Below are 23,098 nucleotides of genomic sequence, written 5' to 3' on the forward strand. Positions count from 1 at the left end.
GAGTTTTCGAGTCACGCTGTCAGGTTGAGTTACAACATCCGCACTCTTTTAAAAATTATGTTCCTTGCACATGGTACATTGGTGAGTTTTCGAGTCACGCTGTCAGGTTGAGTTACAAAATCATCACTCTTTTAAAAATTATTTACAAAATGTAAAAAATCACAACCTTTTAAAAAGCAAAAGAAAAATACTTTGTATCTTTTTAAAATTGTTTTTCTCCCAAAAGCTGCTTTGTTGTATATGGTACCTTACACTCGTATCCAAACAGGACTTATAGTAGTAAAGATACGTATAAAACCACTAAAGCCCACTGTTTTGAGGAGTAATTGATTTTGTAAATCTTGAAGGATCTTTGCAATCTTCCTCGAATAGAAACAAATGACCCCCTCTTCAATGCACACATATGTCCTCCCAACACATAAGGTCTCTAAATGCATAATACGCCACGTGTCAAACATGGAGATTTTGTGAGACAGGTGGACTCATTATCACTCACTATCAAATTTCCAAGTGTAAGAAAAACCCTCGTATGTACAGACATTCTATCTGCTCTGTACGAGTAGAAAAATTACACCCAAACTTCAGACTACACCACCACAGTCCTTCCCTGTCTTCCAAAACACCACACTTCGCGCCTTTTGTAAGAGCAAAAGCCAGAGAGAGCTCTCTCCCACTTGGCGGCAAATGTACTGAAACAAATCCACTCGTCTAGGAAATCGTAATTTCAGTCGTTTTTCATTTCTGCTTCTCTAAAGAAACCCTAATAGCAGAGAGAGAGAGAGAGAGAGAGAGAGAGAGAGATCCTTCAATGGACATGAAGCTTGGTTCGTCCTCCGAAGGTGAAACTGTAATGCACACAGAGGATGTTGTTCAGGCCTTGATCGATCATCTTGTTGAACCATTGTTACCTGCTAGAACTTCTTCTTTGCTTGATCGATCTCCGCCTCTAGGCATGCAACTAGCCGTTGCGAAACAGGTAATATTATCTCTATCGTGTTTCCTTTGTTCTGTGTTTCTTGCAATCTCTGCGAGTGTTTGATTATGTTCGCAGATCACGCTGTGGAGGATTTTATCTTAATCTCTCGAATCCAGAATCAAATTTGAAATCTCATAAAAATGGAGAGATTAACCTCTCGAATCCTCAATCGATGTTGAAATATGAAAAAAAGGAGAAAAAAGAGTTTGCTAGGATTCTTAACAGTCAAGAACATGATCGGTGTCAGATCTTCTTTGAAACAGATAATTTTGCCTTGATTGTGTAACTTCCTTATTCTATGTTGCATGCAATTCCATGTGAATGTTTGCTAATATTCAAAGTTGGATAAACCTGCAAACTCAGATTATCGTAATAGCTTTTGTAACAGATAATGTTATAGTGGATTTATCCTTGAAGTCTTATTTTGGATTGGCCTGGCAGGTAGTCATTTTCCTAAACAAACAATTAAAAATAAAATCTGATATGTCCCCTCAACTTCCAACTCCTATACAAACCCCCTCCGATGGAAATTTCTACATAACATTGCTCTTTGTTTTGTGAATAATTGGGGAATCTCATATTTTATTTTTCTTAGCTTGCGTGGAGTGAAGTTGTTCAAACACACACACACACGAACGCACACACACAAACATAACTTCTTTGACATGACCACCTCGAGGGGTTTAACCTCCTTCCATAGGCCATGGAGTTCATATATTATTAATTTTAGTCTAGCAAGATCCAATTAATTTACTTCTTTCCAAAAAAAGTCTACAACTTTCCAAATATTATTTAGTCGAGGCTTTGGAAGAAGAGGAATCTTTGTGTTTTGAGGATAAAGAGCTTCTTTATCCTCAAAGCTGTTATTGGCACCCGAACTTTTACTTATTACACCTCAATTAAAAATAAAGTAAATAAGTGAATGGTTGAGAATAAGTAAAAGTTGGGGTGCCAATAGAAGTTCTCTCTCTCTCTCTCTTTTGTTGTTGCTATATTTCTATTTTTCTAGGTTTAGGATTTTATATGAGCCTAATTATAATTGTAAACAACTATTGAAATTGTTTGAACGAGTGTTATAATGTTTTGTAATGTTGAGATTATAGTTTGAGCCAAACCTTGGTAACGTTTGAAGAGTGTGTTTTAATCTTTAAGTGGGGTGTGATAAATAATTTAAGCAATTGGGGTGTAATAAGCAAAAATTGGAGTGCCAATAGCAGCTCTCTAAAAAAATTGCTTCTGTAACGTAAGTATTTCAAACATGATCGAGTTTGAAGCTTTGAGGGTATACTTAGATGTGCACAATAGTGTTTTGAAATCCTATGCAAGCCTTAAATTTATATTTTGGTGTCTATTTCCTATGCAAGATACCTATTGAATGTCTATGTAAGGTGGGCAGGTGACATATTCCTCAATCCACATTGATACATCAATTATTCTTTTCTTCAAGTAACTACACTTTTGCTACATTATAACTGCAGTTTTTTTTGTTTTTTTAAAAAATGGTTTGAGTTGTTCAGATGCATGCAGTTGTGTTGCTCTACAACTACTATCACAGGAAACAATTTCCACACCTCGAGTTTCTAGATTTTGAAAATTTCTGCAAGGTGGCCATAATTGCCAAACCGAGTATATTGGCATATATGAAACCCAAGGGAGGATGTGATGCTGAATCGTATGACCCAAACAAACAGCTTTCAATCACAGAGGAACTGATCCTGGATGCATGCAACATTTCTACATGGTTAGATGCATCCAGAGATGTTCCGATCATGGAGGAATGTCCAGTCTCTAAAATCGCAGTTTTTCTAACAGATTCTGCGAAGAAGAACTGCTATCTGCTGCACAGCTCCATAACTCAGGGTGTTTGGTCGCTAATAGAGAAGAATCTCGATGATTTTATCAAATCGGAAGGTATGTCGGGAAAGAAAAACACAAACAAAAGGAAAAGAACCACTAAAAGGCCTTTGGAAGATGAACCGAGTGCAGATGACTCTGGTTTGCAGCAACTTGCACTTTCAGTTGTTAAGGAAACAACAGGTGCACTATCTTTCTAACATCTTATCCATTTCGGATACTTTGTGATACATCTAGTATACTAATTAATTGTTCCTGTTCCTTGTTTTCTGCCTGCCAATGATTTTTTTTTTTTAATTTTTAATTTTCTGTTTCTTTTGTGTTTTTAAAATACAATGACTTCTTGTTTAGAAACTTATGGTAAGTTCCTCATGAATATTACCAGAAGAAAGGCACTAAAGATCAAGTGTTTAATGGTTTAGCTTATTTCATTATGTTACACTGCCTTTTAAAACTTATGTCATAGTCCTTGCCCCATTTAATGGTGATTGAGGTTGGTTTTTCCCTACGCTACCTGGTTTAGTCTGTTCGAATTTGGGCTTGGGATTCGCAGTTCACTACTCAGAATAAACCTGGTTTAAGGGTAGCAAGAGATAATTTATTTATTGGTTCATTGGTTCGGTTATATACATAATTCAAACATGTAAGAAAGTTACATGGACAAGCCTAATGTTAAAAAATTCTAAGTTATACAAAAACAAAATATGTATTCCTTTTTTGATGGGTAGAAACAAAATGCATATAATGATCCAAGTTCTAAATACAATATATATTATCAATTGTTAAAAAACATTATGTATATGGGATATTGAAATTATGAAATGAAATTAAAAATACATATATCCAAAAAAGTGTCACATTTAAAAAATTATTGACTTATCAATTCTAAGCATGATATTAATGAAACTATAACCATCAAGTATTCATATTCCAAAAATCTAGGAAAAAAGTAAGTGTTCATTTGATGTCAATTAGAATAAATGAAAAATAAGTTGATTCTTCATTGATGATGGCTTGCTATGAAAAGAAGCTAAAGTTATGGGGAGATTGAAGATGTCCTTGTGAATAAGGAAAACACATAGAAAATCTTTAGTTCACATGCATGCGCCCACCCACACCCACACTCACACATACATATGGGAATAGGATGTTAGCATCCTCCAATAGTTTATTTTTCCAATAATGCCTTTCGTTGTTTTACCTTTTAATGAAAAATACAAGGACATTTTGGTCTTTTGGATATTAAGGGGTTGTCTTTATTGAAAAAGGTAAGGGTACTTTGCTTTTCCGATTTTTAAATGCTTATGCTATAAATGATGGGGGACATCAAATCTTAACGAGTAGATTTTGGTTTCTATTTAGATTTATGTTTTAGGGCTTTAATTTTATGTTTTTAGGGTTTATTTTGATGTTTTATTGGTTCATGGTCTTAGTATAATATTTAGGGGCAGTTTAGTAACTTTATTGTCTTTTATTTAAGTTTATTAGGAGAGAGAGAAATTTACGAAAATTAGATTTATTTATTTGGTATTTTAGTTTGACTAGGATTCTTAAATTTATTTTCTTTATATAGATTGTATTAGGTTTTTTTTTTTTTTTTTTTAAATTAATGAATGAACAATGAAGATTTGATGAATAAATAATGAGTTTCTTTAATGGAGTGAAGTGAGTTTTCTAGCATTCTTAGTGTGATTCTAAGAAACCCTTGGTGCGATTCCAAGGTTCTATCTTTCTATCCATTTCCATTTTTTTTCTTCTAATATTTATTTATTTTATTCTTTTATTTTTCTTGAAATCTTGAAATCTTGAATCCATCAAGAATCATCTATTCTTGATTTTCTTTTAATCCTTTGTTCTTGATTTTCTTGATTCTTGATTCTTGAAACTTACGAACCTCAACCCTTAATCATTACCCAGTAAACCTTAGCCTTTAATCTCTTCCTTACCCAATATACCTTAATCTTTAATCATTTTCATTGGGATTGTGGTTATACTTGCGCAAGATCATAGTTACATTACCCTATTCTACTCAAATCCTCAACCCAATCTTAAACCAAATTCCCTAATTTCCCAATTATTTTTTCTCCTATCATCGTCTTGCATCAATAAATGTCTTTCCATTTAAAGATTAGCATTTAATATCCAAAATAACAAAATGCTATTGCCTTGTTCGCTAAAAGACAAAAGGGCATCATTAAAAAATAGGAATTTGGAGGATGGTAATGTCCCAATGAAGCATTGGACGTTAGTGTATATATATATATATATAGGGCAATGTTCGACAGCCAAAATTTTGTCCTGTGTGGGTTAGAAGTTTTGGAATGGATTGATTTTTTGCGAGGATGATCTCTAGTTTGAGGAGATCATCCTCACAAAAAAATCGGTCCATTTCAAACTTCTACTCCCCTAGCTTACAAGTTGAAGAATCGTGGACTGTTTATTTGTAGACCACTTTTGATGGGGTTAGAAGTTTCGGAATAGGCTGATTTTTTGTGAGGATGATCTTTATGGTGAGGGGATCATGCTCACAAAAAATCAGCCCATTCCGAGACTTCTAACCCATATAAGACAAAATTTTGTCTGCCAAACGGGACCTATATATATATGTAATGTAACACAACTATAGGGCCCACTTTTGTGGGGCTACAAACTTCCATCCAATTATAATTTTTGTGGGGCCCACTTTTTTCTCTTTCCTCTTCACCCCCTCTAACTACACTATATTTCCTCTTTTACTCCTTTAACCCACTTTATTGTTTTTTATCTTTTACCCCTTAACCTAAAAAAAAAATTAATAATACCCCATAAATTTTTTTTTTCTACTTTTACCCCCTTAATCCCAAAGAGGATGCCCCTACTCTAAGCACGAGCGAACTCTAGTATATCTATATATGGGGAATGCTAATGTCCAATTCCTTATGGGGACATTAGCATTCTCCAATCCATAGCTATTTTGTCTTTTAGTAAAAAGACTAGGGTATGTTAGTCTTTTACATAATAAATGCTTGTTTACATGATAAATGCTAGTGGTTTATATAATAAATGTTAAGGATATTTTAGTCTTTAGATGTAAATGCTTTGTTTGTAATGAATGTTTTGGCAATCAATGCCAACATAATAAATGCATTTATTAAGGGCATAATAAATACATTTGTTATGTAAAAGACCAACATACCCTTACCTTTTTCACTAAACGAAAAAATTGGCAAGGGTGGAAAGTGAATGCGGTGAAAAATGCCAACGTCCCCATTAGATCTTGGACGCTAGCATTCCCCTAGACACACACACACACAAAATAAGAAAAAAAAAAGAGATATAATCGAATTTTTCAAGAAAATAAGTTGTATCTTTGGTCTTCACATTATAGGATTGGGTTTGCAAATTTGTTGGTTCACAGTTCAATCATTTAAAACATAAAGCATTACTTTAATCACCTCATGGTTGTAGCCAAGCCAACAACTTAACGGTTAGTCAAAGATTTAGCAAATACTCTACATCTTTGGATAAACAGCTTTTTATGGGAGTGAGTCGACCATATAAGGTGCTAGATTATAGATTTGAAACAAATATTAATTAAGACTCAAAGTGGCTATAAACTTGGTTCAAACAAACTATAGATGCTTGGTTTTAGATAAAATTCAATATCTTAATGTTTTGGGAGGAAAAAGGAGTCGGACTTAGTGGCACAACACTAGGAATCAAATCAACGAAATCTATGTCTGTGTGATTGGAGTCACATTAATTGATAAAAAAATGTCTCACCCTTTCAAGCTTACAATGACAATAATGTCTAATACAATTTTCACTCATTCTATTCTCTTCAACCAGGTAAAGTATGATGTACATGCCTTCATTATATATTCAGGTGGTAACCTTTCCTAAACGAAATAGAAAATATTTAACGTTATTTCATAATAATTCTCCACTTGCTAATAGATATTTGAAACTTTCCCAAACACAAAAACTATAATATTTTTTCTAAGAAATAATAAATTCAGATATTACTATGTATAGTACTAATGTAATTTACTAAAAAATAAAAATAAATTATCATACGCGTTGGAAACTCCTTTTGACATTTTTTTCTTTCATTTCTTTAGGCCCCTATCTTTTGACAGGGACTTAGCTTTGGTGTTGCGGTTGCATCAAGTGACAGATTCTCTTGCATCACTTGAGTTACCTTGTCCCATAACCTGGAGTTCACTCCTCTCCATGTACCTGGAAACCACTCTCCAACTATATGGAGTGCCTAACATTTTTATTTTTTATTTTTTAATGAATATAAAAGATTATATAATCAAAAGAAAGGAGGTCGATAAGACCACCCTACATAGATAAACAGTATAGTGCGAAGGATTGGGAAAACATGACACAACAAGACAACATCACAACCATCAGAGCATTAAACAAAAACATCTAGTCATGTTAAATCTCTTAGGTTTAGAACTGATTGATTATGCACACCTCATTACCGCATTTTTGGAAAGCATTTTTAGGTGATCTGTCTAATGTATGCTTAAATTTTCATAAATGTGCTCGGAACCACCTTTCCATAATTGTTGAATGTCACACTAAAATAGTTTAATCATCCACATGAAATTCTTGTGATGTTGAGTTGTCTCATGTCACTCTGAAGTTGTTTGTATTTTAAGGACCCCATAATTGGATTATTGGTATCTTTACATAAACATGATTCCATGGAAGGAGAAAAAAACACGCAACTTGAATAATATCCATGACAAGGTTCAATGCAAAGAATAAAAAAAAATATAACTTGATTTGTTACCCGTACACCATATTACTGTCACATCTGAAAAAACTTAGTAGCATGCAGAGCTTTAGTAATTTATTCCCTTTTCTTTTAACTTTTTCTGGAGGAGTTTCTGAATGTGGAATATTATTTGTATGTATGGAGCAGGCATTGATCAGACAGATCTTATGGTTTTGGAAAGCCATGTCGTTTACTCCTTAAGTGAAGAGAAGACAGCTACTCGTGTTTATTTAATGAAGTGCACAAAACCGGTCGAGGAGGACATCATTGCTGTCCCCATAGCCGATGCTATTAACAGGTTTGGTTATTATTAGTTATTCTGATGATTTACTGTGTTCTGGACATGGAGATGTTTTTGGTGTCAGATGCAGTGGTTTCAGACACGTTGATTCCGAAGGACTTGATGAATGCTCCTGATAGTTTGTAAAATCAGTATAGTAAATTGGATGTGTCTTTTTGGGTTAAGGAGATGTTCTACAAATGACCATGTATTGAAAAATCCAGTCCTTGGGTGTTAGTCATGTTAGTTGTGGATGGAGAAGGGAGCACCAAATTTTATGCCTGTTTTGCATTGTCAAATAACCATCACCCGTATTTAAATTGGTCCATCTCATATTAATGCACTTGCATGTTATGTTTTATGCCTTGTCAACTAGTTGCGACATTTTAGTACTTATTTGGTGAAACACTATCCCAATTTCTATTTTGAAGCTTGAAAGGCCCCTTGGTGAAGAAGATTTCTGCCAATTGCACAGTGTCTCCTTTCGTAGAGTATTTCCATTTGCTACCCTATGCTGAGATATTGGCAGACTGGCTTTCAAGGTAATAATTCTTTATTTAAAAAAAATATCTTTTTCTGTCTATGTTTTATTTATTATTTATTAAAGAAGTGGTGATTTTTTGTTGCATGGGGTTGTTACAATCAATGTATATGGGTATTGTGACCTTTCCTCAACCTTTGAATCCCATGTGGATGTCTATGTAGTTAATATTTTATTTTTATTACATCATCATCAAAGCATTATCCCAAAAATTTGGGGCCAGCTGGATGAATCTTGTTCCTTCGTTCAATTTGGGTATTGTACCCTCATATGGTGTTTCCATGAGAACTCCAGGAGGATTTTAAGGGTACACGTTTTTTCCCCGAGGGAGAGGAGGGATTCTTGCAAAAGTATCGATAATGGCAGAATCATGTATCCCATTTAGTTTGTGAAGCATATTGTGTCATCAATCTGGATGCTTGTTAACTCTAAGTCTGATTATACCTCAAAACCATACACATTAAATGAGGCTAATAGTCCTATATCCTGACATATTTCCATCCAGCAGCTGTTTTAATATAGGCTAGTGATTGTGTCATTGAGTTTGTTCCATGAGCATAGTATTTGTTCTGTGTCCCTCCATTGGTTAAAGAATTTAACTTTAGCTTATAAATTTGTTTCTTTGTAAACTTTAAATATATATATATTATTATAAAATAATCATGATACAAAAATGCTATAGAATTGAATACTTTGTTTTCTTTTCATCCTTGCTTTAAGAAATGACAAGGTTTCTCCACAGGGAAACACTCCCACATAGTTTACAACTTCTATGGGAGGGACAGGGAAGTACAGACACAGAGTGTTCTCCATGCACAGAAAAACGTAACAAGAAAGAAGTTAATGAAAACATTGATAGATCTGATGGGACTCGCCAAACTGCAGATGTTTTGGACAACAAGACAAGCAACATTATAAATGGAACAGTGAACCCCAAAGAAAATGGTGAATGTTTTATGAGTGATTTGCCAAAAACTTTCTGTAGCTCTGACACTTTGGTTGAGGGTGATCCGGCCATAGTTTGCCCCATGATTGAGGACAAAAGCAAAGCTACTCAGAATCTGGTTTCAGTCGATCATGTTGCGGAAAAGATAAAGCCCCTTACGGGTGATTTAAGTATTACCAAAACTTGTGGCAAAGATGAGGTATTGTTTCCACTATCCATATTTTGTTAAGGTTTTTTTTTTTTTTTTTTCTGGGTTAGAACCCTAATCAAAAGCTGTTAGTGATTTGTGTGTACTATCTTCAACTGCAATTCTCAGTATTTATGGTTTAGTTCCTTTAAGTAAGTCATAATTCAACTTGAAATCCCATTTGGTAACAAATGATTGATTTGCTTTAGACATCATCATGTATTTTCAACTATTTTACGTGTGTGAACCTTGTGGATATTTTTTGGAGAAAATGCTTAAATGAAAGAGCTCCCTATGCATGATGATCAGTGTTATCAAAGGTGCTTGTCTAGGTGTTGTGATGTGAGGCCATATTGCCTTTCCTACTGTTGTGCTCCATTAGGTGCTGAAATACAAAGGCGCCAAAAGGCGAGGGCCTAAGCGACGAAATGTGAAGGCTTAGGCAAGCCAACGAGACACCTTGACCGCCCCCCTGCATAACAACAACAACAAAGCTTAAAATCAAAATAAGAAACAATCCAGAAGGCAAATAATGAACCCTTATACAAGAAACAAACCTTTATACTACCCCTTTTGAAAATCAACACACCCTAAAATACTTGATTTTATGTGAATTTTTATTTTTTAAAATTCAAACCATTCTAATCCCCCCCTTTTTTTTTTTTTTTTAATATTAAGGGTATCTTGGTTATTTTCTTCTTTTTATAGACCTTTAATAAAAATCTATAAAAACAAATACTCAAAATTAAAAAAAATAAATATATCATTTACAATTTTTTTCAGAAGTTGTAGTACAAAATAATTTCTAAAAGGCTAAAGCCCCTGCAATAAAAGAATTCAGTTATAAAAGTATGTCATTTTATTTTATTATACAAGATTATAGTAAAATATGAAGGCGTGTGGAGTGTTGGTAACTTGGCTATGTTACCAACTTTGTTAAGTTGGTAAGACATGCAGAGTGTCGATCCCACGACCTAGGTTTAAACCTTGTTGAACCCAACTGCATCATTGACCACTAATCCCCTGCTTGCTTAGTGGAAAAAAATAATAGAATATAAAACTGTCAGATACCACACATTTTCAGGAAAAAAAAGAAGAAGCTTAGCCAACCAAAAGCGATCCTAGGTGAGGTGACCCCCTGGCCACTGGTCGCCTAGGTGCACCTAACGCTTTTGATAACATTGATGATGATTACCATTTTAAACCTTTGAGGCTCTGACCAAAGATTTGGGATTGGCTGTTGTCAATTTGCAACTTGTCATTTGGATGCTTGGGACTTGCACCATATGCTTCCCTTAATAGATTTCATTATTTTATGTCTTCTTTTATGAGAATTCTCGATTTTACTTGTTATATTTGTCGAGTTTAGGGATAAGATTGTTGACATTTTTCAAGCTTTTCATGGAATGACCGAGCTCAGTTTGATAAAAATTTATAACTCAAATTGGTGTGATTGTGTGAATACTATGAGGGAAATTTTCAATTACGTTTGCAGGAAAATGGTGTTCTACCTCACTCAACTTATGTACATTCTCCTAAAGAAAATGGGGTCGTTGAGAGAAAAAGTTGTCATTTGCTAGAAGCCTCTCATGCTTTGCTCACTGAAATGAAGGTGCTGAAACAGTGTAAATCTTTTGTTGTTATTCCAGTTTTGTTATTATTCCCATGCCCATGTGAAGTACTTGATGCAAAAACTCTAGGTACCAAATTTTCAATATTATAATAAGTACAACATTGAAGATAATTATCCAAGGGAAAGGAAATAAGTAAATAAAAGAATTTCTATAACCAAATTTCTGTGGGTACCCTCCTTAGTCAAATTAATATTTTCAGACACTAAGTTGTGAGGCAAGGTGTAAGCCTCACATGCATGGAATTTTAAACAAATAATATTACTTTTATGAATCACTATTATTGATAAAAAAAATATTATAGTAGTCATCTCATGTTTCCAAATTTCAAGTTTCAAATCCAAATGATTGAATTCCAACTGTTAGTCTCCTACATTAATAACAACACAAAATATTATTATTTCATATTTTAGTTAGAAATGAATATTTTATACACTTCTTGTAAAAATATAACTACACACTGCTTTTCGTAATAAATACTACACAAAATTATTTATGAATCGAACTATTGAACAACTCTATTTGCATATTTTACTATTTTATATCATATTCTTATTTATTGGGTAAAATCTTCTTGGTGGTTCCTGGTAGACTGCATCTAGATCCTAGACTAAGGGATCTAGAACTTGGTTAAAACCGGGTGGATAAGCTACTATTATACTTGGTAAACAATAAAAGAAGAGACTAGGAAGAAAACAAAAAATACAACTAATATATATATAAATAAAAATAAAATAATGTGTGAGGTGTACACCTTTTGGACGCCTTTTAGCATAAGTATGCCTCAACAATTTTTACATTTTTCCTTACACCTCAAGGTATTTTTAAGATATATGTATATTTTTGAATAAAAATAAAATAATGTGTGAGGTGTACACCTTTTGGACGCCTCTTAGCGTGAGTATGCTTCAATAGTTTTTACATTTTTCCTTACACCTCAAGGAATTTTTAAGCTTCGCTCACCTTTAAAAGCACTGCTGAACAATTGCTATATCATTATCTACCCATTTAGTATGTGGAAAAAATATTCTCTACTCTCTAGCTAACTACAAAATATTAAGAGACATCTCTAAGGATGTCACTTTCTCTGAGGAAATACCATATTCTTCTTCAAATTATGTTTTTGTACATAAGGGTGACCCCTTGGGATCGGGGTCTGATTGTTTCTTGGGCAAGTTCAACAGGAGTATGCATTGAGGAGAATCTCATTCCTCTTCTTGGTGGATTTCTTTTGCCATTTCTCAATACATTAATTATGCCCTGAATTGTTGGTTTTTTTTTTCCAGCTAATCCATAATAACCAAAACCAGGCCCTAACATAGCCAATATCGAGACCATAAGAACAATTTATTTAACAAATAATTTATCTTTTTAGCTAGTTTCCCTATTGATGGAGTTTTCCAACTTTGACCATACCTGCACCAGTGAAGGATGGCTTCCCCTCTCTATCTTGGCTTTATGATGGGGTTCAATTGCATGGGTGGGAGCGGGAAAGTCCCTCAGTTTTATAGAATTCCCTTTTAGACTCAAAACCAATCAGTCCTAGAGGATGAGGGCTATGCAATCATGGGGGACAACCCACACATCCCAGGCCATTGTATTGCTGTGGACATATATACCTTTGATCACACTTCTAATATCTTATTGACCTCCTAAAATCCAGTTTCGATCAAACTATGGTTGTGTTTGTGTAGGCCCCCTAGAGATTCTTTTGGAAATAATTAAAATATAAGTTAGCTCACTTACACGCCCCCAAGTGAAAACCATTTATGGGTTTCGCAGGCAGGGAAGGCTGACTTGGTCATGATGCCGTCCAATAATGATAGCACTAGTCCAAAGTTGGCTTGTGAAAAGGATCTGCGCAACATTGGCTCTTCGGATCAAGATGGTATGCTCACCGGATGTCAGTCGGATCAAGATGGTATGCTCACCGGATGTCATCCTCTGGTTCCTTTCTGGTCCAATTCTCAGACTCCTGACAAAACACAGGCAATAATGGCTTCAAAGGGGAAAGAATTGTCACAAGCTGCCTTGAAAGTTCTTTGGAGGAAACGTGATGAATTGGTTTGTACTTTTCTGATTATAATGTAGTTTGGGCTACTTGGACTGTTACAAGAGGTTGTGCTGTAGGTTAGTCTATTGTGGAGTAATACAAACTGTGACTGCCATTTATAAATGGAATATCAGGAAGCCTAGTGCCCATACAGTGTTTGGGGACCCACCATCTCATGGTTCCACTGTTAGATGTCTATGGTAAAGGACTATGCGAATCAGTTGATCACAAACGTCCGATCTGCAAGACGTGCTTCTTGATTATGCAGTTTTCTTTCACCATCCAATAGAATGTTGTGGATTGAATGCTTATGATTAGGGCTGGCAATGGGTCAGGTGTGGGTTGGATGAAGTATACATGCGTATCCTTATCCAACTCTACATTTGGATACCCGTTTCCAATTTGTTATGTAATTTTGCTTAGGATATCCATATCCGATTATTTATCCAAAAATTTAAAGGATATCTGTATTCTACTTGTACCAAATTTCAAGTGGATATCCGAGTTGGATATATATACCTCAATTGTGAAGATGATGGAAGAACTTTAAATTTGGGTTATTCATATATCTTATTGTGAATTTACGGTATTAAATCAGATAAACAGATATTTGGGTCGGATAGGACACATCCATGTCCGACCCTAAACAAAATTTGGAATTTTGAATATGGGACCCATTGAATGGTGGGTCCTGATCCCTGCATCTTGTACTATAGACATTTTGGTTGGGTTCACCTTTATAATGAAAAAGTTTCCTTTGCTTGCAGTCTTCTCAGCAACGCCACCTACAGGATGAGATTGCACGATGCGAGAAAAACCTTCAAACAATATTATCTGGTATCATCTATTATGTTGATACACCTTAATTTTAGTTTCATCTTTTTGTTGCATGCTCTGAAATGCTATATATAAACATACATGATATAGATTATCCGTTTTAGAAAGGGAAATTTAAAGAAGGTTCTATGATTTGGGTCAGTTTTAGTTCTAGTAGGATATTGATTGATGCAACAGGGTGTATTTTACAGCAATTAGAGGCAAGGTTTAAAATCTTGTCTCGAGGCAATGTTTTGGTTAGGAGAAAATCCAAGACTGTCTTTTGACAGAAATATCCATTGACATTCCAAAATATCTGGAGGCAAATATTTACGAAACATCAATGTTTCAGTCTGTTCTCGGCTGAAACATTCCAAAACTGTACGATACTTTAAACCATGATCAAAGGTGACTAGAAACAATTTTAATAACGTAATATTTTGACATTCTCTTATGGGAAAAAACATAAATGTTGATGACCTTACATGCAATAAAATGCACAACATTCAGTCTAATTTGTCAACCTAGGCATTTCAATTATTGGATCATCCTTTGGATTGTAGTTGCCAAATATATAATATTTAATTGATTGACTCATCCATTCAGGAGTAACAGAAAATTTTGCTTAATAGAAGTGGTCTAAAGGTATGAAAAACTGACAAATACCTTACACTGTTAGGCATCTTAGGATTCTGCAATTTTTACGAGTCTGCGTCACTATCATAGCTATTCTGTGTGTACAGTACTTGTAGGATAAAACTTTGGTCTTTATGGACAAAAACCTTTGCAGGCATAAAATGTTTGTTCTGTCTTATGCAGAATATCAATTCATTGGTTAAGAAGCCAGTGTGACATGTACTAGCATGACTATTCCTAGTTATCCAAGTGGCTAAAGCAGAAGATGGTGGGAGAAAGGGACTCTTGGGGGAGAGGGGGGGGGGGGGGTGTTTCTTGTTGATCACTTTTTGCATTTGCTTTGTCTCTCTTATAAAATCTTGCACCTATAAAAAAAATAGTCTCCTATTATTCGTACTTTCATTTTTTGAAGTTGGTCAAGTACCTTCAATTTTGCTATTTATGTTTTAAGGAATTGGTCAACTTATTACCGAGTTATATGGGCTTCGGTACACTAAAATGAGATTTTTAAACCATGCTCGAGCCTCTGCAAGTCACATGCTCACACCTCGTCATGACATCCAATGGCAAGAGGCTTGGTATTGTTCACATATTTGGTTTGTAGACTAACAATAATATGTTTTCCTTAATATTTTGTAGAAGATGACTTGATTTTAAAGATCGAATGCATAATAGAGGCTTGCAACGATCAGTGGTCCATAGTAGACCAAACTCACAAAGAGAAACATCTACATCATAGACAAGAATGCTCACCACAGTATACCAAGAGGAAGAAATTATCGGAGGCCATTCTCAATTTACGAAATCCATGTCAGGCAAGTCCCATGATATCTGATGGCATGGTTTTTTTTTAATGCTAATTTATCTTTTTGTCAAAGTAAACAATTTTCTTTCCTTCAATATTTTTATTATAATTTACAATGTAACTATTGTAACCCAAATGTAGAGATTAGCTACCAGTTGTTCCAAGGAAATCTATGCACCGGGTATATGATGTGCAGTGTCAATAGATTGAGTATTAGGAAGTATGACACGTGTGGAGGTCAAGACCTACAAGTATCTGAGGCTCACCTAGGAGATCTCTCAGTTGGAAAATCAACATAATTAGCTGATAATAGTTTCTTGATCTATCCTATTTTTGTTAATATCAAGTTGGTATAGGAAAAAGGTCTCTGATTTTGGCATTGGATAACTCCTAAGAAGGACCCAGTAAATGAGGCGTCTTTCCTTGACACCTTGTATACATGTCATTTCCCTGATGGTCATTTATAGATGATCTATGTAACAATTGCATGGGCTCATATTAAGAGATGTATGGAATGATGCTTTTAAGAAGACCAAAAGGCAGTAAATGTTAAAATATAGTATGTTAGTCATCTAAATTGCTACATCAGAAGATTTGTCTTTGGACATCTGCTTGTTAATGTACTAGGTGCATTGGATAACACAATGACATACTAGCAATTCATTAATCCCTCATGTTTTTAACATCGTCTTCCTTGCATTGCTCAATTTATTCGTTACTTGATGCTACCTAATTTGGTCAATTTTTGAAAAGATATTTGCACCAACCAACATACACATGTCATCCCAACATATCTACCCACAAATGGTCCTTATCCTTAATCTATTCCTTGATGCTACCTACGAATTGCAGTCTTGTATTGTAGGTTACTGTCCTAATAATTCTCTATGATCACCTGATGGTCTACTCAAGCTCGTCAACTTGCAGTATAGCATATCTATCTCCTAATCTCAATGATCCCTAGTAGACAAATCTGAGTCTTTGGATTCTCGCAGCCCATTCTTCATCCTACACCATTTACAAACCACAAAATCAGAATTAATGTGTTTTGGATCCACTTAACGTTGCGGTGTAGCATATTAATTACCTAATCTCAATGATCCTTAGTAGACAAATCTGAGTCTTCGTCCTACACCATTTTGCATACAAACCACACAATCAGAATTAATGTGTTTTGGCACCACTTAACATTGTTAAGGAAAATGCAACAGAAAACATGTAAATGCTAAACCAACCTTAAAGTTGGGCCACATGTTCTCTCTTATATAAAAGAAGACAGCAGGAAAACCTGGTAATGAAAATCATCGATTTCTCGTCTTATAAAATTCTGCAGAAGAACCTAGAAACTATAATCTCAAAAAAATAAAATGAAACACCATTTTAATAGAACGAAAATAATAATAATAACAATATACCCAATTAACTAGACATGCTGGACTGTTGTAAGCCTGACCATCCATCCCTTCCCTTCTATCTCTTGGTTGGGGTTTGAGAATTTGGATGAGCCTTGTCCATGGCTGTGGCTTCATCACTATCGCTATGCACATTTATTTTTTTTGTAATACTTGGAATAAATTTGTTGCAAACACATCTTTTTCTTTTGGGTCTACTGAAGAGAGTGATGTCTTGCTTGTTCTACAGGAATTGGATGAAATATGTTCTGCAAACAACTGGATGCTACCAACATACAATGTGTTGCCTTCAAATGGTAAGTTTGATGAACACTCATTTCTGGTCGAGGAAATTTAAGTGGTTGATGGGCCATAATATTGGCCTGTTGACTGTGTAGTAGTTTTCTTGTGGCATGGAAATATCCTTCTGTCTTGTTTCTTTTTTTGCTTTTGTTTTCTTTCTCGTGGATTTCTTCTCGACGATTCCTTGTCCGCTTTTAATAAATTTTTGGTTATTAAAAAAAAAAAGAAAAAGAAAAAAGGCATTAGTTTAATCAGTTATTGCCCATGCTTTTGTGATCATTGGAATGCATGGCCACAATCGCCTGATTTTGTTGATTTTTCACATTTCCTAGGCAGAACCCACTGAATAGTATACCTTAGATTGCTTGAAACCTCTGTTTTGGGTTGTGATCCCTATTTACTTTGCAATTAACATTTTTAGAGGAGTGAATTGTTCTTTGCTACCCTGAGATCCCATCTCAATTGATCACACCTTAACTTGCAATTTGGTGTAAAACCTTTGCAGATCAAACTGATGCAGTGTGTTAAACCCTTTTTTTGTAGGAGGATTCAATGCCAATGTGACAGTGCAAGGTGGGGACTTCGAGTGTTCAGGTGGTGGGGACCCACGGGCTGATCCCCGTGAAGCGAGGGAGTCAGCTGCAGCATACATGTTGAGCAAATTACGCAGCATGGAAATCCAATCCCAGTAGTTTCCATTGTCCGAAGCAATAATAACAGCTTCGATTCGGGTTCCTTCAGACTTCAGCTCTAAATTTTCTTCCTTCAGCCCTCTATACTAGTGAAGCTATCAACAGTCAAAACAACATAGTTTTTACTATAACATGCATAGACCTATTACTCCTGAGATAATTCATTTGAAGGTTTATGGATTTTTATTTTTATTTTATCTCCGCTTTTATGTTTGAATAATGATTTTCTGACACCCCCTCTGACATGCCCCCATACGCCCCCTGACAAGGCATGTGTGCTAGAACCATAGATTTCTTTCCTCGGGATACACAACTGTATATACTTATGGGGATGTACAGTTGTGTATCCCGAGTGAAAAAAATTCATGGTTCTAGCCCATGCCACATAAGGGGAGGAGTCAGAAAATCACGACTCTTATGTTTTAATAGCAATTTGATCTTCGGTAATCTTATAGACATATAGGTTTCAATAATGATGCTTAGGGTCATCAATTTTGACTGTTCAACCATTAGTTTTTATGTGGATGTTGAAATATCACGATTAAAATGCTCCTAATTGTCATAAAGTTATGAACAGTGGTCCAAAATCAATGGCCAGGAACCAAAGATGAGACTGCCCGTGTGGGGTTAATTCTTGGCTGTACTGCCAAGCATTTGTATCATTTGGATTCATGGTGATTTCATGAATGTACATCATGTATGACATTGCAGGTAAAGATCGAGCTTACCTCATGCTTGAACCGTTTAGATTCAATGCCAATTTTGCACGCACAGGTGATACTTTCTGGATGAAATGAAGCTCTGACTGCCCACCACACCCTTTGTTTCAGATTCTTGAGATGGTGCTGGCATGGTTTTAAAACCTGTTTTTTTTTTTTCCCTCATCGTATTGGGGTCCATTGAGTCTAGTTTGGATTTGCCAATCTGATCCGACTTGATGAACCGGACTAGAGGAATCAAACCCTGTTTTCAACATAAATTGAAATATGTATTTTCATATTTAAAAATAATTTTTTTTGTCATTCCGTATTAATAGATGCTTAGGGCTTTAAAATAAGTTGGATTTTATCTGAAATTTGAGTGATCCAAATTCAAAATTAGGTTAAAGTATATATTTGAATTAAAATATGAGTTGATGTCCCTTGACTTGGGTTGGACATACATCCATCCCTATATCTGTCTAGAATCGAATAATATATTAACAAGAGATTGAAATCAATTAATTCAATTGGGTCAAATTCATATGTGGATATATTGAAAGCAAAATGATTTGGATATGATTTTAAGTAATAGGATTAAGTCGAATTCAAATAAAAAAGTGGATATGAGTAGTCATTCCGAACCAATCTCGACCTATTTTAAGAGTGATCATTATAAGGGGAAAAGAAGGAACGAAGAAATTGTTTCTGGTAAACTTAGCCAAAATTTCAAAAAAATAAGTCTAAAAATTGGAGGACTGGACACGTTTTCAGGTGATTCAATTGGACTAATTCATAGATGGCTTTAGAGTGTCTTATTTTAATTCATCAGAGTTGATCTGGGGAGCCGTCTTCAAACGATTACTCTTTTTTTAAGATTAAAATTTGATCCCAATGTTTGTTTTGTGAAGCTGATATATTGAGTTTACATATTTTACAAAAATCTTTCCAAAGGTCAGCTCTTCACTTATGATGAATATGTCCTTCGTAATCATCAAAATTGATCGAATGGGTTTTTTTAAGTACTTTAAAGTGGGTGAGGGTATTTAGAAAAAAATTAAAATACTAAGGGGTTATCAAATTACCGCCAAATTTTAGGGGTATTTAGAGAGAAATCCCTACCCCAGTCCTTGGTATTTATATATTATCTCCATGTTCTGAATCGTGATCTGTCGATGATTTGTGGTCGAGTAAGAGTTGAATCTAAATCGTTTAAACATGCGAGGAGGACGAGTGGGACATCGTGGTAAGAAGGATTCAGTGTTCTCTCGAGCTGTGGACGCTGTATTCTCGTTCGTCCGACTAGCCGAGTTCGAGATCCTCTTTGTTCTCTTCTTCCTCGTCGTCTTTCTCATCTTTAAAGATCTGGTAAATTATTTCTCTCATCCTCTTAATATTTCGTTTTCTTCATCTTTATTTCATAGAATTCTAGGTTTCTTTTTTTTTTTTTTCCTCTTTAATTGTTATGTTATTGTCTGACTTTTGAAAGGTGGTTTGATCTAAGAGATTAAAAACTTGTTTAATGTCCAATTTTACTATTTATGGTGTGGATCAAGGGATTTTTTTTATCTATATCTAATGGCAGCAGTGGTTCAGTGAAATATCAATTGAAAACCATCCCATTGTGACATTGTCATTAGCACACAACTTACAAAAATGAGAGAGATTGGCTTATTTAATCAAGCTTCTAACATAACGCATGGATATCTTTGCGTGGTCTTACAAAGAGATGCCAAGACGGATAGTCTATTGGTTGATCATAGACTATATGTTACGCATGGCAAAGTTCCAATTATTAAGAAAATAGGTGCAATTGAACCAAGAAAATGAATCGAAAAAACAAACACAAGACAAGATGCAATCACACAAAAGAACGCATAGATTTTACCTGGTTCTCTCAAGATTGAGGTACGTCCATAGATCACAACGATTTCACTATAAAGAGAAAACATATAGTTACAGATTACAATCTTTCACCAAGAACGAGAAATATAAATACCCCAGGAAACTTAACTAGGGTTTTACAGTACCTCCTTGTTGACTAGTAATATCAGGCTCCACGAACCACAACACCAATCCTAGTTAAATAGTAACTAAGAGAAACTCCAACGCTAATAGGCATATCTACTAGGCATTTTATTGTGGAGAGTCATTTTGCCTATTTAAGAGGTCTTCACTTCAACCGTACCAGCCAAAATGATTCTCTAAAAATTTAGCTACGGTGAAATGTGTTACAACTGCCATCATTTTTTACCGTCAATAGGTAGAGAGAGACTCACTCTCTTCTTTTGCCTCTCCCACTTTCTCTCTCTCCAAAACATTTCAAAGTAGAGAGCCCTGACCTGAGTGTGTTGGAGTGCTTTTGAAGGGCTCTAGTTTTGTAAAATAGTAGTTGGGAGATGATACATAGCCCGAGCCAGAGTGTGTTAGAGTTGCTCTAAGAACATTTGTATGCGTGATAGAATTCAATCCTAAGAAGTTGTATGGTTTCTTAATTTAGCCTTCAATAAACCAATGTAACATCCATCATAGTTGTCTAAAATATGGCGCCTATTCAAAAGGAGAAAGGTGTAATATTGATCTGAATTTTCGAAGACCGTCTCATTTTTTATCATATATGAACTCATTGAAGTCACAATAAGAAATGAAATATACCCTTCACATATTTCCATAGCAGGTACTATCAAGGTTTAAAATCTCGTTTCAACTTAGGAGGAAAAACAAGACAGTCTCGACCAAAACATTCTAAGGCATTCCATTGATAGTCTAATTGAAATGGACACTGAAACCAAAACTTAGTACCTTGCCACATACCTGAGATCAAAATCCCACTCACACATAAACCTATCAAAAGAAGAAAGAAAGAAAAATCACGGATTTTTGGCAAGACCGCAAGATATTAAAGATGAGGACTTTTTCTATCATTTTTTTGTGAGTCTCATGGAAGACCAAAAGGCGAAGGCAACAGGTTACGTCATCAGTTTGAAGGCTTGGTGGGTGTATCTATAAATTTCACCATAACCCGGAAGGTTGCCTCAAAATACCCATTTTTTTTCCTAATGAATGATGCCAGAAATCTTGTTATGAGTTTTAGTTTTGTCTTCAGTGATTTTAAAGTTCTTATGCATCTGTGAATTATTGCAGACATCAAGGCCAGAATACAATCAGATTCTGGTGAAGAAGCCTGGTGGTGATGATTTCTTGGGGTAACTGAAACATATTGAAGTTTCTCCACGTCACCATGGAGACTGTTTCTGTTTCCCTTGTGCGCAGTGAATATGTAGTGTTTCCATATGATTTGTGGTCTTGGTTTTTTACTTATGATAGAAATAAATTGGAAACAGGTTTGAAGTTGTGTAAAAACAAGATGGTTCTTTGAATTTAACTATTATGGAACTTCCTAGTAATTTTGCTACAATCTTCTAGTCATGGATTTTACTGTGTTTGGTATATTAAAGCAATTAGACGAGTAAATTACATACAAATGCTATGCCGTCTATTCACAAAGAATGATGAGACATATACGACATTGTCCATTGATTGAAGGGGTTTTTTTTCTCTTTGAGAGCTTCTACTGCCACACAAACTTTTACTAATTCTACCTCAAGTTGTGTGCTAATTCTTTGATGATTACATATGAATTGGGGTGCTCTTAGCAAAAGTTGGTTTGGCAATAGAATTTCTCTCTTCTTTTTTAAATTTATTGGTGGGGGGGATGCGCAAATAGTATGGGATTCTTTTTCATCTGCCGCTGTTATATTTTGCAATAGCTCATTAGTCTTTTGATTTTTAAAATTCTTGTGGGGCAAGTGCTTCCATCAGTTTGGGATCAGATCTCAGGAATGGGCAAATGTAGAAATAACAAAGTAGTTCTTCGGGCTCATTTGGTTATAAGAATGGGATTTTGGGTGGGATTTTTCCCAAAACGTGCACAACTTATGTCCAAATTCTGGTTTTGGTACACTTAATTTTAATTACCAAAACATGCATTTTGAGTGAATTCGTCATTTTTATAATCAATGAATTCATTGGTATATCTATGAATTCGTAGATATTAAGAGTGACATACTCATGAGTTCGTAAGTTATAAAAATGACGAATACATGTTTTGGGAATTAAAATGAACAGTGTATCGAACTTGAAATTTCATCGCATTCAGCGCATGAAATGGAGATTCACCCTATAAGACTTGCCATTCTTTTTTGGGATTCATGAGCCTTTTTTAATGTTGCAGTGTTTAATAAAAAACAGTTTATTGGTTATAATCCCCTCCCAGAAATGTGCGAAGAAGTTTCAGAAAATGATATAAAAAATGGGGAAATTTTCATGGATTCTCACAACAGCCAGAGGTCAAAAGCAGATTTGGGCAGCTTTGTCTTCAGCGCAAATCTTGGTATCTTGATTTGGTGGGAATACGGTAATATTGACACAATTTTGACTCTAAAGGTGCTTTTTAAGGGCCAGAAACTAAGAGCCAGAAACAGAGACTAAAGCAATTGGAAGGTCAAGTATGCCTGT

At 35.0% G+C, this 23,098-nt stretch overlaps 2 protein-coding genes across 6 annotated transcripts; both read left to right on the plus strand.

Moving 5' to 3' along the window:
- The first annotated feature begins 566 nt into the window (after positions 1-566).
- On the plus strand, positions 567-18,079 carry LOC147403228 (uncharacterized). 5 transcript variants are annotated; one of them, XM_086438729.1, is made up of 11 exons: positions 568-976; positions 2,494-3,013; positions 7,749-7,899; positions 8,313-8,423; positions 9,165-9,567; positions 11,051-11,167; positions 12,969-13,250; positions 14,007-14,076; positions 15,334-15,506; positions 17,138-17,204; positions 17,734-18,079. In XM_086438729.1, the coding sequence occupies exons 1-11, from the start codon at positions 809-811 to the stop codon at positions 17,880-17,882; spliced, it is 2,211 nt and encodes a 736-aa protein (XP_086294855.1). In that variant the 5' UTR covers positions 568-808; the 3' UTR covers positions 17,883-18,079. The 5 variants fall into 5 exon arrangements, with proteins under 5 accessions (XP_086294857.1, XP_086294858.1, XP_086294855.1 ...); XM_086438728.1 differs by having other exon boundaries at positions 569-976; positions 15,331-15,506; XM_086438731.1 differs by lacking the exon at positions 12,969-13,250 and having other exon boundaries at positions 567-976.
- A 1,646-nt stretch (positions 18,080-19,725) lies between these two features.
- On the plus strand, positions 19,726-21,998 carry LOC147403229 (GRIP/coiled-coil protein). The gene is made up of 2 exons (XM_086438734.1): positions 19,726-19,948; positions 21,725-21,998. Exons 1-2 carry the CDS (start codon positions 19,799-19,801, stop codon positions 21,788-21,790), a joined length of 216 nt encoding a protein of 71 aa, XP_086294860.1. The 5' UTR covers positions 19,726-19,798; the 3' UTR covers positions 21,791-21,998.
- The last annotated feature ends 1,100 nt before the right edge of the window (positions 21,999-23,098 follow it).

This window comes from Akebia trifoliata, chromosome 4, assembly GCF_017979445.1.
Source record: "Akebia trifoliata isolate Shusen 1 chromosome 4, ASM1797944v1, whole genome shotgun sequence".
Lineage (NCBI taxonomy): Eukaryota > Viridiplantae > Streptophyta > Magnoliopsida > Ranunculales > Lardizabalaceae > Akebia > Akebia trifoliata.

Bases quoted from the DNA above. Each gene is read 5' to 3' on its own strand.
- LOC147403229 (XM_086438734.1), top strand. From the start codon at position 19,799: ATGCGAGGAGGACGAGTGGGACATCGTGGTAAGAAGGATTCAGTGTTC. The intron at 19,949-21,724 runs GTAAATTATTTC...GAATTATTGCAG, and splicing joins TTCTCATCTTTAAAGATCTG to ACATCAAGGCCAGAATACAA.
- LOC147403228 (XM_086438728.1), top strand. From the start codon at position 809: ATGGACATGAAGCTTGGTTCGTCCTCCGAAGGTGAAACTGTAATGCAC. The intron at 8,424-9,164 runs GTAATAATTCTT...GTTTCTCCACAG, and splicing joins TTGGCAGACTGGCTTTCAAG to GGAAACACTCCCACATAGTT. The intron at 17,205-17,733 runs GTAAGTTTGATG...CTTTTTTTGTAG, and splicing joins CAATGTGTTGCCTTCAAATG to GAGGATTCAATGCCAATGTG.